The sequence below is a fragment of the Anser cygnoides genome, chromosome 5, assembly GCF_040182565.1.
Source record: "Anser cygnoides isolate HZ-2024a breed goose chromosome 5, Taihu_goose_T2T_genome, whole genome shotgun sequence".
NCBI lineage: Eukaryota > Metazoa > Chordata > Aves > Anseriformes > Anatidae > Anser > Anser cygnoides.
Genome location: NC_089877.1, coordinates 54,504,830 through 54,520,399, shown reverse-complemented (window position 1 = coordinate 54,520,399; position 15,570 = coordinate 54,504,830). Strand labels below are relative to the sequence as shown.

Here is a 15,570-nt window from a genome sequence, read left to right as displayed (position 1 = left end):
ACAGCAGCTGTTCAACAGCTTCAAATCATTTTCCTTGTGAGGCAGTCCTCCCCCATCCCCAGCCTTTGTTACAGCAAGAAGTATTTGTTCAAGTCATTCCCTTTCTCCTGACTTTCTTATTCTGTCATATCTTGCCAATCCACATGATAACTCACCATTTTTCTAGTGAAACATTTTATACGAACCTATTGGCCTCCGCAAAGAAAGAAAGAAAGAAAGAAGGAAAGAAAGAAGAAAGTAACAGCCAAGATGAATATTCTTCCATAGTCATGTCAAGAGCAGCATCTGGGCAGCAAGCAGTATGACGATCCTTGAGAATGGTCATAGAGGCAATGTCTCTTCTCTCTTGGATAAATGCTGGCTGAAGTTTGCCATGCCAGAATGTAACTTCCTTCTCTCCCAGCTTCACCAGCTGACCTCATTTCAGAGGTAGTCTAGAGCATGAGGCAATGTGTGAACAATGTGAATAATATTGAGTGAACAGAATGAGTCAGAAAACATGTATTCCTCCTTGAATTGCATGGGATTTTTTGTCTCTTGCACCTTTATTTTTCACACCTGTTCATCCTTTCATTTTCTAGCAGTAGAGAAACAAAATGAACAGGGACAGGCTTTATTCAGACTCCAGTAGGATCACTTACCAAACATAACAGTTTGCATGTAAAAGCCACTGACTCTGAGTACACCTGACTGAGCTGAAATCAGTCAGTCCTCACAAGTTTTCAGAAGAGCCTAAGAGAGGCTCTAGGAGGCAGCCTGGAAAAAGGCAGAGATTGTACCCATTTCTGTTACATCCGCTGTGGCACTCTGTCATCTGCTTCAGTCACCTTTGAATTCGGGCAAAAGGCTCCCACCTTCCACTGTGCTCTGCATTCATTTCTCACATTCAGCCAGCCAGACTACACGCAGGTGTTTACCCTCACAAGTGTCTCACAATCAAAGTGGTCATCTTGTTAATAGGAAATGGAAATGTGTTTTTAAACTCCAGATCCAAATCAAGTTTACAGAAGAATTAAATCAGTCCTCCTAGAGCTGGCTCAGCTCTTCAGTCTCCGTGCAGTGAAGCACAATGCTGGTCTAGCCAGCACAGCTGCACGTGGTGGATGGTCCCTGTCCTGATCTGTGAGTTCAAGCTCTTTCCCTGCCATGAGCTGGGCTGAAACCTGGATTCCTCAGCGCTCTTCACAATAGCCTGCTCCCTAGATGCATGTCTGGGTTCTCGCCATTCATTTTCTTTTGCCCTTTAGAGTTTGCATCACACTGGGGGAATCACAATTGCTTGCTGAAGAAACTTCATTTAAAATAATCAAAACACCTTTAGTGTCTATTTCTGAAAGCTGTAATTTTATTCATTGTGTTTCTATTCAATCCGTTCACATCCTTAGGTTATGGATAGTACCTTTAAATAAAAGACTATTTGTATGTCTTTATTATGAGCACATATTAAAAATCTTACCACGTTCCACTGACAATAATGGCATTCACTTAAGACCACTCAGTGCTGACAGCTGGTCCTCTAAGGGTTTTTTGCATGTCAACATGCAACTGAATTTTCATAACTTAATCACTTCATATTACAGTTAATATTGAATGCTCTTGGATAGATGTCTGTGGGCTTCCATATAATTGATATAGAAGCCATCCCTTCTGCAGTGAGACTGTTAGGTCAGTATAACCAAAATGTAATTCAGTTTTATTTTTAAGAAAGATTCCTCTTTTCTGCCTCTTACTAGTAAGCCCAGCATAGTTTAGACACATTTACCGTATAATATCGCTTGCCAGGTCTGAGTTTTTAGTTGTGTGAATTATGCAACAGGCATGTTCTCACATCATAAGAAAGATTACCTTCCCAAATCCAGCAGTTCTTCTGGTTTTAGGTACCTTTATCAGCTCCCTGGGTACTGTAAGTGAACTCTCATGTTAAGGATCTGTCTCACTGCACTTAGGACTTCAACTGCTTCCCCTCTCCTTTCCAAAGCATTCTCTTTTAAGTTTCTGATAAACCACCCCTCTTCTCTGGTTTAAATTCTGCCTGGAACCTAAGAAAAGGACTCTGTTACTTGTTTTATGTGTCCATCAGTCATGTGGAAACTATCTGAGCTCCAGATTTGGATCACCCACACGTTTTTTCTGAAACATATGTGCAGGCCTTCCCTCTCACAATCCAAACCCAGTTTCAGATTATTTATTTTGAAAATGAGTACTGGAAGAAAAATTCAAATGGTTTAACACTTGCAAAAAAAAAAGTTCCAAGAGACATCTATATATGTGTATATGTACATACATATGAAGGAAAGATCTGCATGGAATCTGGCATGTAAGCTGTTCATACCCTGAAGTTTAAAGTATTTAACAAACTACTGTGGAAGTAATAAAAAAAAAAATGGTGGGTTTGCTTTAGTGAAAAAACTACCTGATAGACCTCAGTGAAAATCTGCAAAAAAAAATAGGTGAGCTGAACAATGTATACACCTGAATTTATAGGAAAATGCCTGTTGTATAACCTGGATAAACATTTGCTGATGTATTTGTTACAGTCCAAATGAAGCTGCTGAATAAAGAGCACCAAATATTTGGAATTTGTAGACTGGGCTCTAGGTCTGAGCAGTAGCAATATAATCTGTTTCCCAGATAAAATGAATTTCAAGTCCATAGCTTGGTTCTCGTCATAACATATCCGGATGTAGAATTTGTAATCTGATTTGATCCCTCTAATCAGGGAAGCAAAGGTCAGGTTAGCCACAAAACAAAAACAAAAAATGCAGACAAGGAAGATAGTTTTGGCATTAATCTTTTGAAACTGTGACCCTGAGCATGTACCACATAATCAAAACTTGATTAACATAGAAATCCAATTATTGCTTCATTAACTATCTTTCATTAATCTAGAAAACACTTGTTAAATGCTTGGACTTCATTTCCCAACAACTACAAATGTAAAAAATAAATAACTCTGGGGACAGATTTAATGACACAACAGTCATCTCAGAGCCATTGCTACTAGGCCAAGCTTTTGGTGCCTCTCTTGCAGCATGTCCAACCTGGGCGAAATGCAGATCTAACACAATCCTTGACCAGCAGCAGAGCTGTGCTGGAAGAAAAGGCACTGGGTAATCCAGACCACCAGCCATGGATCAGCAGGTCCTGCTGAAGCCTGGTAATTCCAAGATCAAGTTGCCTATGCAGCCCAGCTCCACTCAGTAGGAACGCAGTGGTAGAGGACTCATTGGCATCTCTGCTAGCTGTAAACTAACTCAGAGCTCTGTGTCCCCAGCTTGCTGCTCCCTGGGTGTGAGCCATCTGTTGGGAAGAGGTGCCCCCAGGGCTTTGCCTCCTGCCCAGCTGCCCTCATCTCTGTACTGACAGGCTCCATTCAAAGACCAGAAATTAAAATGGGGATGTGGCTGCTTGTTCTCCTTGATCCAAACAGGCCATCCCTTCACAAAAGTCCACAGAAGCCTTATGCTATTAGGAAAGTGTTTCCACAGGAGTAGGTGCACAAACCTGACCCCAGGCTTTCTGGCTGTTCTCCACATCACTGCTCCTGGGTTTCTTCAGTGGTGTAAGTCAGCACATTGTTTCTGGGCTCATAGGCAGTCACTTCCCCATTTCCCCATCCTGCCGCCTTGTCTCCTGCTCTATAGACCCTTTCACAACAACATCTTTAGCAGAACTGGCCAATTTTGATGTTCCTTACATTTAAAAAAGAATAATAAAAAAAAAAAGATGCTTTTTGAAATTCTTTTCCAGAATATATTTTTAAAGTTTCCGTCAGTGCTCCCAAATTCCTGATCCTATGAAGCCCTTTTTTAGAATGTGACACATCACAGACATGAAACAGATGTGATAAACACTTTTGAAACATTTAGTGGCTCTCTTTTGTGGGTCTCCACGCAATCTGAGCAGACAAGAAAGGAAATAGTATTACCTCATCTCCTACACAGAGTACTGAGTCAGGAAGAGGGGGAGTTATCTGACAAGTTGTGGTTATCTATGTCTGAGCTCCTTGACTAGAGTTCCTTTGTAATTAATGGAAAGAAACGGGTACTTCCAGATTTGCGTCACCTCATCTAAAAGTAGGCTTCTGAAATAGGTCAGATTAATCTCATCCTGATAGTGTCTGTTCATTACTACAGACTGAAAGCAGGAGCCACAGCTGACCAATAGCACTGGCATTTACTTCTGGTCAGGCCAGTCTTGCTTTAGTTCACTTGTCCGGTGTAATACCAGCCATGTGTGGCAAAGCCAGGTACAAGACTCAGAGCCCCAAAACACTGTTCAGGTCAGCTCCTACTTAAATGTTCCTTCTTCCAAGGCAGGATATTTACCCACAAAATACAATGATTTTGACTTAGGATTTCACAGTTGCATTACAATTTCTGTTCACTATCCAGAATTGAAAACCTTCAACTTGTTTTTTCAGTATATTTGACATGGACCTCTACCTGGAACTCATTTTGCATTCTCACTGCTTATTTCCATCTAAACACTGTTAACCAGTTTTTATTTTACTTACTCTTAGATCTATGTGAAGGAATGTAATCAGTTCATTCAGGGAGAATTTCAGCACTTCAGAAATGGTTTTGCTCCATGTTGAAACAACATTGCAGAACCATCTGCAAGGCAAAGCCTCCAGGTGGCAGAAAACATGAAAGTGCCACCAAAGCACATTCATTTGCAGGTGGAGACCTGGGGGTTTCCAGGACACTCCAACGATGGGGCAGCCCCACAGATGTCAACTCTCAAGGAGAAACAGTCTTTGGGGTCTGTCTGAGGGTAACATGCTCGAGAAATCCTCTGGCCTCCAGGCAGCTGATCAGCCCTGACGTTGCACGTCAGCATTCCTCTGTTATCAGGCCATCTGCCGGACAGATGATCTGGCAGGAGATCAGGCAGGTACAGTGAAAACCTGCTTGTTTTCCAGCACACCTTCCTCAGAATAGAACTGTCACCACATGGCATCTCAGCTTTGACTGAAATGCTCCAGTGAAATTTATTCACCTGGAGCTTCTCCAGCCAGCGCTACAGATGAATCCCAACCAACTGCAGGCTGAGTTGAGCAAGAGATTTCTATTACCATGGTACTCATCAACCTGCTAACCTTTCCCTGGGGCTGTGCAGGGTGACCCCAATATTCAGCTTGAGGTAGAGGATGGGCGAGAACTTCTAGGAAAAAAAAAATCTAGTTTGTCCACTTGCTGCCTTTTGTGGACAGAAGTTTATCGGAAAGGTGACACCAAGGATGCAAACATTTGTTTGCTTCCACTCTAGTGCAAACTGGGATGGCAAATTCTTAACACCAAGAAAGTACCAGATACTTTGATGGTACTTGAACTTGTCTGTAAGTCTTCTCAACTTTCTCATGTAAAATAGACCACTTTTCCCTAAATGTAGAGCCTGAATAGTGCTACCTCCCACCTGGTAAGATTTCCTCTGAACTGCCTCTGAATAGTTGCAGAGGACAACTCCGTCAACAACATTCAACACTGTGGACGGGTGTCTCTCTCTAGCACTGCCCAAGGGGACAGGGCTTCAAAGGCCTTGGCTGACAGCAATTCCAGAATTCAAACCTGGCAATTACTGGCTGTTCATGAACACAAATTTCTGTGCCAACATATATTTTATATTTTTTTATGTGTATAAACAGAGCTAATTGGTGAAAATAATGCTTTGGAAAGTCTGAGGACCCATTTTTAATAACCTTTAAAGTGGTCTCCCTTGAGAGGTTTTATTTCACCAGTTTAAATATTTAATATCCTACTCACTGTCCTTTTCTTCTAAAGAAATATTTTAATGAAGAAAAATCGGTAAAGACTTGCACACTACTGGTTGTCACAGCAGCGGGGCTTTAGAGAACAGTAGAAGAAACAGAGAGCCACTCATGCAAAAGGATCTACTCTATAGGATTTTGAAACCTTTCCTGTAATTCCTTCCTCCCCCTGTTGCCTGAATTTCAGGAAGTCCGTGCTATATAGGATCAGTGTTTCCTAAGACATAGCACTATCAGATTACCACAGACTGTTATTTGCAAATAAATCCTCTCCTTTCTCCTAGCAGCATTTTTTCAATTAAATTCTTACTTTTCAACTAAGAAATATATATGCAAATATATTTTAAAATATATTTATTCAATATATATGTATATAAATATGTTTGCTGAATATATATATTCTTCATTAGATCGATGATGAAGAAAAAAAAAAACACAAAGAAAAAATACTAATTAAAATATATTGATTTACCAGCATTAAAAAAATCGTGCAGTGAACTTTTCTAATTAACTTGTATGTGACAAGCAGAATCAAAATGCAGTTAGTGTGTGGAGTTTGTCACCTTGGAGAAACAGGAAAATGCTCAATGGTTGACTTCATGACTCCATATTTTGACTTTTTATCTTTTCTCTTTTTTCATCCCTGTCAAAATTACCACTGCCAAATTTACAGCGGCACATGACAAAATGAAGTATTCTTTATGAAAAGACCTTCTAAAACAAGAAAGTACACAACAGCACCAGGAAAGAGGATTCAGGCATTGCATTCTGTGATAACACTGGAAGATAACAGTGAGGGGGAGGGAGAAGGCATTCAGAGAAAGAACGTCTGTTTCTTAACAAATGAAGAAGCTCATGAAATACCTTAGATGTGTATAAAACAAAAACTGAGCTTCTGATTCTGCTATTATAGATACTAAATTAGGGACATTGTATGGTCTTCATCTTTCTACTTTTTCTCCCACTTTCCTTACCTTTGCTTCTTAGGTGTTTTTTTTTCATATATTACTGGAAGCAAGAGAAAACAACAAGCTTTACCTCAAAACAGTAATGTATAAGGGTCAATTCATGCTTAAATCTAAACCATCCTGGGAATCCTGAGAAATCTTCTAGTAGTACTATAGCTATTAACACCCATTCAAGGGTTTCAGTCTGAAATTCAGGAAAACTTCTGTATTTGTGCCAATAGATAGACTACCATAAGAATTAGTTTCACTAAGTCATTTCAGAACTTGCCTGGTTCAAGAAGGATATTGAATCAAATGTTTAAATACTTTCCCAGTACTTTCTCAATTGGAGTCCTTTTCCTTTCTTTTCTCTTTTTCTTTTCTCTTTCTTTTCTCTCTTTCTTTCTTTTCTCTCTTTCTTTCTTTTCCCTTTTTCTTTCTTTTCCCCCTTCCTTCCTTCCTTCCTTCCTTCCTTCCTTCCTTCCTTCCTTCCTTCCTTCCTTCCTTCCTTCCTTCCTTCCTTCCTTCCTTCCTTCCTTCCTTCCTTCCTTCCTTCCTTCCTTCCTTCCTTCCTTCCTTCCTTCCTTCCTTCCCTCCTTCCGTCCTTCCCTCCTTCCTCCCTCCCTCCCTCCCTCCCTCCCTCCCTCTTTCTCTCTCTCTCTCTCTCTCTCTCCCCTCTCTTTCCCTCTTTCTCCCTTTCTTCCTTTCTCCCATAAAAGTGGCTATAAGTTCCAGGCTATTCAGCATATTTTTGTGAGACCATGCTTTCTTTCTAAAATTCTTAGTTTTCTGTCTAACAACTTGTATTTTAATAATGATTCACTGTTGTGTATCTACTAACCCATCTTAAATAATCCCATTATATACTAGATGTTACTGTTCCTGTCTAAAAATTAATTCTACTTATAAGCAGCCAGATGTTTTTTCATGTATCAGATGAACCAAAGTACATTCCATTAGGTTTTGGAGGGTTTATATCATTTTCTAAAAATATACATTTCTGGATGCCATCTTTCCAGCTTGGGTAATACAGCAAGTAGAAAAGGTACTCTTGCTCATAGTATGGACAGACAGTTTTTTGAGTTATGGTTTGCTGAATGAGAATAACTTTGAAGTTGCCTAACTTATACTTTTACCATTTTTCCTTTTTTTTTCTACAAAGTTACAGTTGTGCTTTGATACCCAAAGCATTATGTGAAAGAGTGCATCTATATAGACTGTTTCCTTGCCTCATTAGAATGTGCTTGATTGTTTTACACAGTCACCAGCTGTTACTGACTTAAACATTCCTCAAATTCCCATTTCGTTTGTACCCCTACAGCCTCCCAGTCCCCTGAGGTCAAACTCTTCTCTTGAACAAAACTCCCCAGTGCTGCAGGATGTTGTAACTGCCCCTGATCTAGCTTAACTTGTATTATCTGCACTTGTCCAGCACAGAGCAGCAGTCTGGACATTTTTAGCTCAAGGAGCTACTGTTCACTTTTTATACAAATCTTAGTGGGCAGATTTTTAGAACAGCAGAAGACTTGAGATTAAATCTCTTTTCACTCTAAACAGTTTTCACAGAATCACAGAATGAGTGATGTTGGAAGGGACCTCTGGAGGTCATCTGGTCCAGCCACTGCTCAAGCAGGGACACCCAGATCAGGTTGCCCAGGACCACATCCAGACAGCTTTTGAATATCTCAAATGAGTGAGACCCCACTGTAATGTTATGACTCTGTAACTCACACTTCATAGAAAATTGAAGATTCCAGGTTATAGGAAGGAAAACTGACCACTCTTCTTTCCTAAATTGAGCAGATAAATAGCAAGAACCATGTGCCAGAAGCAGAGCAAGTGAAAGGTGGAATGATGTGACAATCTCATGAATGAGGATGTGTAGAAATGAGCAACATGGGTTCAGATTCTTATTTCCTAGATAATTTATATTTCACTCCTAGAGTGAAATATAAAAACTAAATGATTACATTAACTGGAGCTGCATTAAATGTCTGAATTAGAATATATTATTTTAAGAGAATATAACTACAAGTGGTAATCTAAGTATAACTGTAACCACGCAATATCTGTAATTGAAATAGAGCAGTGTTGGCAAAACATTAGACTGTTTCCTAGATCTAGGCTGCACGGATCAAGTAAGCAGCAATTGTAAAGCTTTTGTATTAACTTACTGAAGCTCCTATAGCAGCTGGTAGAGGAGAAGGCAGTCCCCCTGAAGTGAGTTCAGATGAGTGTTTCTTGATGAATGGCATGTTGTTTCCACCTCTATTGTCTAATTAAAGACCCAGAATATTAGTCTGCTGAAGCTGATGGCAGGACTGACTTGACATCAAAGGGAATCAAGATTTGCCATTCTTTTGTGAAGAATTATTATTATCTTATGTTTAGAAAAAAGTAAGGCAATACACAGCACATCATGTGGTAGCCCTCTTTGCACCCTCTAGGTGACTGCAGGCTGCATTTCTGTGGTGCCTCAGAGCTCCTGCCTGAAGCCAAGAGATCAGCTCAATACTAACAGAGGAAGCAGTATCTGAACCAAGTTACAGTAACATCACCCCCACCCTGCTGTTCCCTTGGAAAATGTATTAGAATATTGAGGAGCTTACAAACTAAATAGACTAGGAGGAAAGATCTCCATCATGCAAATAAGAATTGAGGCAAGAGGAGACTGTCTCACTTGAAGTAGTATAGTCAGGGAAAGTATCACCATCACTGCAAATCCAGGTGGACAGTTTGGGGCAGATGGCATTTTGACCATAACAATAAACATTTCGTTTGCATCTCCTGATCTTAGGCTATTTTATATCCTCTCTATAATAAAGAGAAAACAATAAAGTGAAAAACCTCCTCACTCTCCAAATTCTCTGCTTACTGCTTTGCTTTCTCAAGGATTGTAACAGATGCTAGCTTACAAGTAGGGCATAAATTCTTTCTGATGAAAGTACTGTGAAAAATTAGGGGGTTACATCTGTGTCTAGAAAGTCTTTCCTCCTAAATAAGCAGGAAAATGGGGAAAGATACATAATAATAATTGATTATTAGAATTACAATTCTCCAGATGAAATCCTAAATAGTAACACCATTAGCAGCCCTACAAGTAGGAAGTAAGGTGCTGATCAATCCAAATGAAACAAAATCTTCTTTCTCTACAAAATATATTATAACCTGGACTATTGGCAAAGAATAGTTTTGAACACTTTATTTAGAGTCACTGCTCTATAAATATCTGCTACTTCAGTCACTGTATTTTTGGGTAACCCTAAATGAAAATTCCTGTGTGAAACCAAACTCTAGACTATATTTTGTTTTTAATGAGGGTTCTTCCACAAAATGTTCCATTATGGCTAATGAGATATTAGCAACAAATGCACTAGAAAGGACAGATGGGAAGATAGTCAACTGTCTAAATCAGAAGATTTTCAAAGTGCAGTAAACAAATTATTAAGCACAATTCTCTGGCTCAGTGCCAACTTATACTATAGGGAATTGGTCAAAGAGTAGATCATGAAAAGCTTTTCAGGAGCAGCTAAATTCTACAGCTGTGGTCTTTGTTTTTCTAGTACTTTGCAAGAACAGAAGGGGGAATTACGAAAGCGTCTATCGTACACTACCCATAAGCTGGAAATGCTTGAAACGGAATTTGATTCTACACGTCAGTATCTTGAAATAGAATTGAGACGTGCTCAGGAGGAACTTGAAAAAGTAACTGAAAAACTGAGAAGGTTAGTAACTAACTTTTTGAAATAAACAGTTTTGAGGAATTTACAAACAGCTATGTTAAAGGCATATGTAAGTAAAAATATAAACATATTCTCAAACAAATTATTTTGATGACTACACATTGTATTTTCATACTAAATATATGTATATCACATATCTGAACATATATTACATGCCACATAAATTATGTACATATGATATATATCTTTGTATTGAGAGTAAACATGCAAATAGAAATATATAGGTAGATATATCTATCATATTGTTTATGTGTAAACATCATACATGTGGGGTAGTACTATGTTGCATTACACAAAGGCTATAAACACACTATATATACACATATACTGTATATATGTATATATACAGAAAATATTTTAATGAATTTGGCTGCATATTTTCAGTTGTTAGTCTCCATTGCACTGATAGAAGAAAAGGAAATTTGGTCCTTCTTCATTCAAAGCTGAGACAAAGTTTAAATTTATCAGTGATTCTTAATATCCATTTTTATATTTGTTTGTAAAACTTCTGAACCTACAATTATCCATTTATGCAGAAATGTATTTGCATTTCTTGTGAGACCTTTCCTAAGCTTATGTGGATAATTGAACCGTTTGATTTAATTCACTGGATGAGTCAAAACAAAATTCAGAACAAATCGTTCCAGGGCTATACCGAAAGAAATTTTTTTCACTCTTTGCAGAAATTGAACAAAAAAAAAAAAAAAAAAGCAAACAAAGCCAGAAATTACAAAATAACTGAGCCAACCTAACAACTCTATGAAAATTTAAAAAATAATTAGCCTGCAAGATCTCAAACTAGGAAACATCCTATTGTGGACTTATACCTTAGGTGTTTCTCTAACTGGGAGGCTTCCTAAAACAAGGCCAAAATAAACAGGTGGATGATGATTTTGAAACCTACACATATTCATCATGACCATTGTGGAGGCTTTCCATAACGTTTTCTTGCCAACACTACATATTTTCCCTATCACTTCACTTAGAGTAGACCTATTGAAAGTAACTTTGCTCTTGATGTAGTTTTGTCCCATTACAGCTTTAAGGACAGGGAACGCTAATAGTCTTTTCTCTTGAAACATTATTTCAGGCACAGTCGTCATAATTCCTACATCATGCTTATCAGAGCATCCCACATTCATTAAAACAAAGGGGCAAAATACAGTCTCTCTAAAAAGACAGTAAAAAGCCTCATATCAACTTCATTGGGCACTGATGATTTAAGTACCCTTCAAAAATCATGTCAGACAGTCTTGGTTTTGCTTATGGCAAAGTCTAGCAATTGTACTTAAACATCAGATTAGCAGAAGTCGCTTTCCAATAGTTTAATTGAACATTGTACAGTATTATGAAGAAAACTTATATTAAAAATTGTTTCAGGCAGGTGATTACTCCCCTGAAGATATATTATAATGGAAGCCCAAATTATTTTATGAGGTGAGCTTTAAAAATGTTTCTATTGAGAATATTAAGGCATACAGCAAGTTGAATGACTAGGTTTCCCAACCTGGAAAAGAATAATGTCGGAAACAAAACTGCCATCCAAAAGCGTGTCAGCAACGTCACAGAGGAAAAACAGTGCAAAAAAAAAAAGGAACCAGAATTAGTTTCAATAACATGTTTCTTGCTTTATTCACTGCACAGGGAGATAAATTCAGCAGCTACTAATAAATAAACCCTGTGTAACATGATCCCAGTTGCATACTAGAGAACATTTCTGTTATTAAACTTCCATTATCAAGGAGTGCAGAATTTTTCCAAGAGGCTGAATGGCCATCCTTTTCTACTCCTTTCTGAAAGCCTTTACTCCCTTAACTCATACAGAATGAATGGCATTACTGCTAGGCCTCCTCTCTCTAACCCTCACAGGGAGGTCATTTACATGGCTCCACGGTCAAGTTTTTTGACCTCTCTTTTTCTTTTTTGTCCCAGTGGGAGACAGAGCAAGGCAGAGCTGAGTGGTTTTGAAAATATTAACTGTAAAGCATAGCTTCGTATCTTTGGCTCTGAAAACAGACTGAAAATATATTGGGGGTTCATATGCCTCACAGTGATCTCCCTATCTGACGTGACCAGCATGGCTTTTTCAAGTCAATGTTTTAATAATACTCAAATACCAATCTTGGAACCAAAACCTTTCTCCAAAAGTCATGCTGGGTTTCCTGCTCCAGACCACACCCTGGGTGCCAGCTGTGCAAGGTCTCCCTTCCTAGCTTTTACCAGGGAGTACAGTTATTTTAAGACACAAGGAGTAAACCCGTACAAATATATTTTCAGTGCAAAGATTAGCCCACATGCGTAATTTTTGCACCAAAAGCAAGACATATCATAGATTGAAAGGGTTATCTGAACAAAAATCCTATGGCTGCGTTAGCTTTCAAATAAATAGGGGGGAAACTCTTGTTTTCATAAGAAAGCCAGTATTACTTGTGATAACAGATAAGGAAGAGGGCTTTTGAACAAGAAGTTATTATTTTAACAGTCACTCTTCAAAGCTAAACTGCACTCTGGTTGAAATTCTCTTCTTTGCAGGTCAGCACAAGCCTGTTTTACTTCAGATATATCTCATGGCTTTAACAGGGCTTGAAATAGAGTGGAAACAGACTTGTGCAGGCTTTCTCTTCAGTGATGATCTGTAGTCTTAGAGAGAAATGTGGTGTCTGCTGTGTTAGAGCACTGATACATAACATTAAACGTGGTCTAAATACTTCTCAGTAGACTCTAATTTAACTGAGAATCTAAACATGCATTTAATGCATGCACATATATGCATGATGCACATGTACTTGTGGAGGCACATGGGTATCATCTAAGTATATGAATTTAACAGCACAAAAAAGCCATAAAAATATAAGTTATCAATTCACATAAAAGGAGCTTATTCTTAAACCATTTTCATGGGTTAGTGAAGCTGACCTATTCTTTGTTTTATTTACAAAGACAAATTTACAACATCAAAATGTTTTATACTTCACAAGGTTTTTGTTATCTAGGTGGGTTTTTTTTGTTTTGTTGTGTTTTTTCCTGTAAACAGGTTTAAGTTACCATTTCCCCATCTGATCATTTCAAATTGGAATTATTTTCCCTACTCCACTTTTATTTCACACTGTTGCCCAAAGATTTATTTGATTACTGGGTTCTTTTATCCCTTTAACACTTTCTTCCGTATACTTATGGGTCCATTTCTCTTCCTGCCACCCACATTTGCTGACACTTCTTTTGGCAGAGTGGATTTCCAATTTGGGTTTTATATGTGCATGTGCACGTGTATGTGTTTGGGTATATGTGAGCGTTTGTGCTTATTTTGACTACCTTTGCATACTGTTCTCAATAGAAACAATTTTTGAAGCTCAGCTTCCTATATACTGTGGATTTTTGGTTTAGATTTACTGTTTGGATTTGATTTGCCTAGTAGGCAATTTTTTGTAGAAAAAATAAAAAGAAAAAGGAAGCATTGCCAGCCAAGAACGATTATTTAATGGTAACTGATCTTCCAGTCATTCACACCAAGAGAAAAATGGTCTCTGCAGAACCACTGATGCATTGCCACTGTAATAAGCCATATATCCAGGTAGTAATCACTGTTGGTTTTGTTCAAGACATGTAAAGTGAACATTCAGTATGTCAACCTTCAGTATCTCCCTTGAGCTCTCCATGTAGATCCATACAGAAGAACAGACTGGGGTACGGAGAGGCTTGAGCTAGAAAAGCCCTGAACCAATATTCTTTCCACTTTTCTTTCATGAATTTTTGCAGATACTTTTGAACCCATGCAAACTTTCACGAAGTTGCAGATGCTAAATTTGACATCAGTTTTACACCATCTCTAGCTGAGCCACAAAATGCTAGAGGCTTGCTACAAAATATATTTAATCTGTTCTATTTTGATTTACTTGAGAAAAGCTGCAGACCATGACTGATGAGACACTAGGGCACCTCTGGTCTCAGCCAGCAGGTTCTATCTTATTTTTACAAATCCTTGTTCCCCACACCATGGCATGCAGTCCAACCAAGAACATAAGTACTAGTGCTGAGTAGCTCTCTGCAGACAAAGCCACTTTAAGCCTCCTCACTTCTACTAACTTATCAAAATCATCTCTGCCTTCTCCTTTGCCATGAAAAGATGGGTACAGGGTATCCTGAGATTTCTCTCTGTTGTGTTGACTTTAGCTAAATACCTGTGAAAATGCCAAGTATATCTGCAGCTGCACAAATAAATATCTATACAGAGGCTTAGTAGCAAATGCTGCATCTAACAGGAACATGGAGAATGCAGAGATCCATGAACTTCAGTCAGCCCTTTAAGTCACCTGGACATTTACACAATGTCATTGTGAGAACTGGTGAGTAATGACTGAGCCATAGGTTAGTAAAAGTCTCACAAATTTCCAGCCCTTTGAGGTCACCACCTTTGCAAACACCATTTACCATCCATCTTCCTCACAGGGCAGAAATCTCTGTTCAGCAGCTCTGCAAAATATGCAGTACACCAAAATTTTCCCAAGACTAACAATATATATTGGAAATGGCCACCCCAAGCCTGGGCTGAATCTCTGTGCCCCTGGGAGCTTCATCTGTGGGGATGCCCACAAAGCATCTGTCCTCAGCACAGAGCTTTCCTCTCAGAGCTGTGTGGCAGATGTTATGGTATAACTGGGAGCCTTGCAAGAGGCACTGCCAGCCCCTGGCCTGCCCCTGAATGGAGGATTTGGTTTATGCAACTGGAAAGAAAATCTCCATGGCAACAGAAGGAGGGAGAGACCTGAACTGTCACTGCAAGGAAGGGGTGGGATGGACCCCTCCATTCGTAACCATGGCATGGGCTGAATGCACATCTCAGTTCTGATTTCAGCAGCCACTCCTATCCACAGGATAAATCAAAGGTAATTCTTTAATTCCAATCCCTTGCTGGTCATTGTGGAAACTAAATCCAGGTTCAGGCTTCTCACACAAAGTGGCTTTGTGCTGAATGAATGTGTATTACATCTGAGTTCGCTCTTACACAATTCTCTAGCACATTGCCTAAAATCAACTTACCCCTTAAAATACCTCGACCTATTGACCTAACATTCTCAGCGCAAACATTTAGATGCATTCAGACAAACTTTTT

The 15,570-nt window shown here is 38.9% G+C and overlaps 1 protein-coding gene across 3 annotated transcripts in view; it reads left to right on the top strand.

The window, feature by feature from the left end:
- Positions 1-15,570, top strand: part of BEGAIN (brain enriched guanylate kinase associated) — a 151,990-nt gene that overhangs the window by 78,661 nt on the left and 57,759 nt on the right. For 2 of the 3 annotated variants that reach the window (XM_048069803.2, XM_013199476.3), the window contains one exon: positions 10,281-10,442. In XM_048069803.2, coding sequence (XP_047925760.1) covers positions 10,281-10,442 — 162 coding nt within the window. Of the gene's footprint in view, positions 1-10,280; positions 10,443-14,814; positions 15,344-15,570 lie in introns of those variants that run through there. The other variant, XM_013199477.3, reaches the window with a different exon arrangement.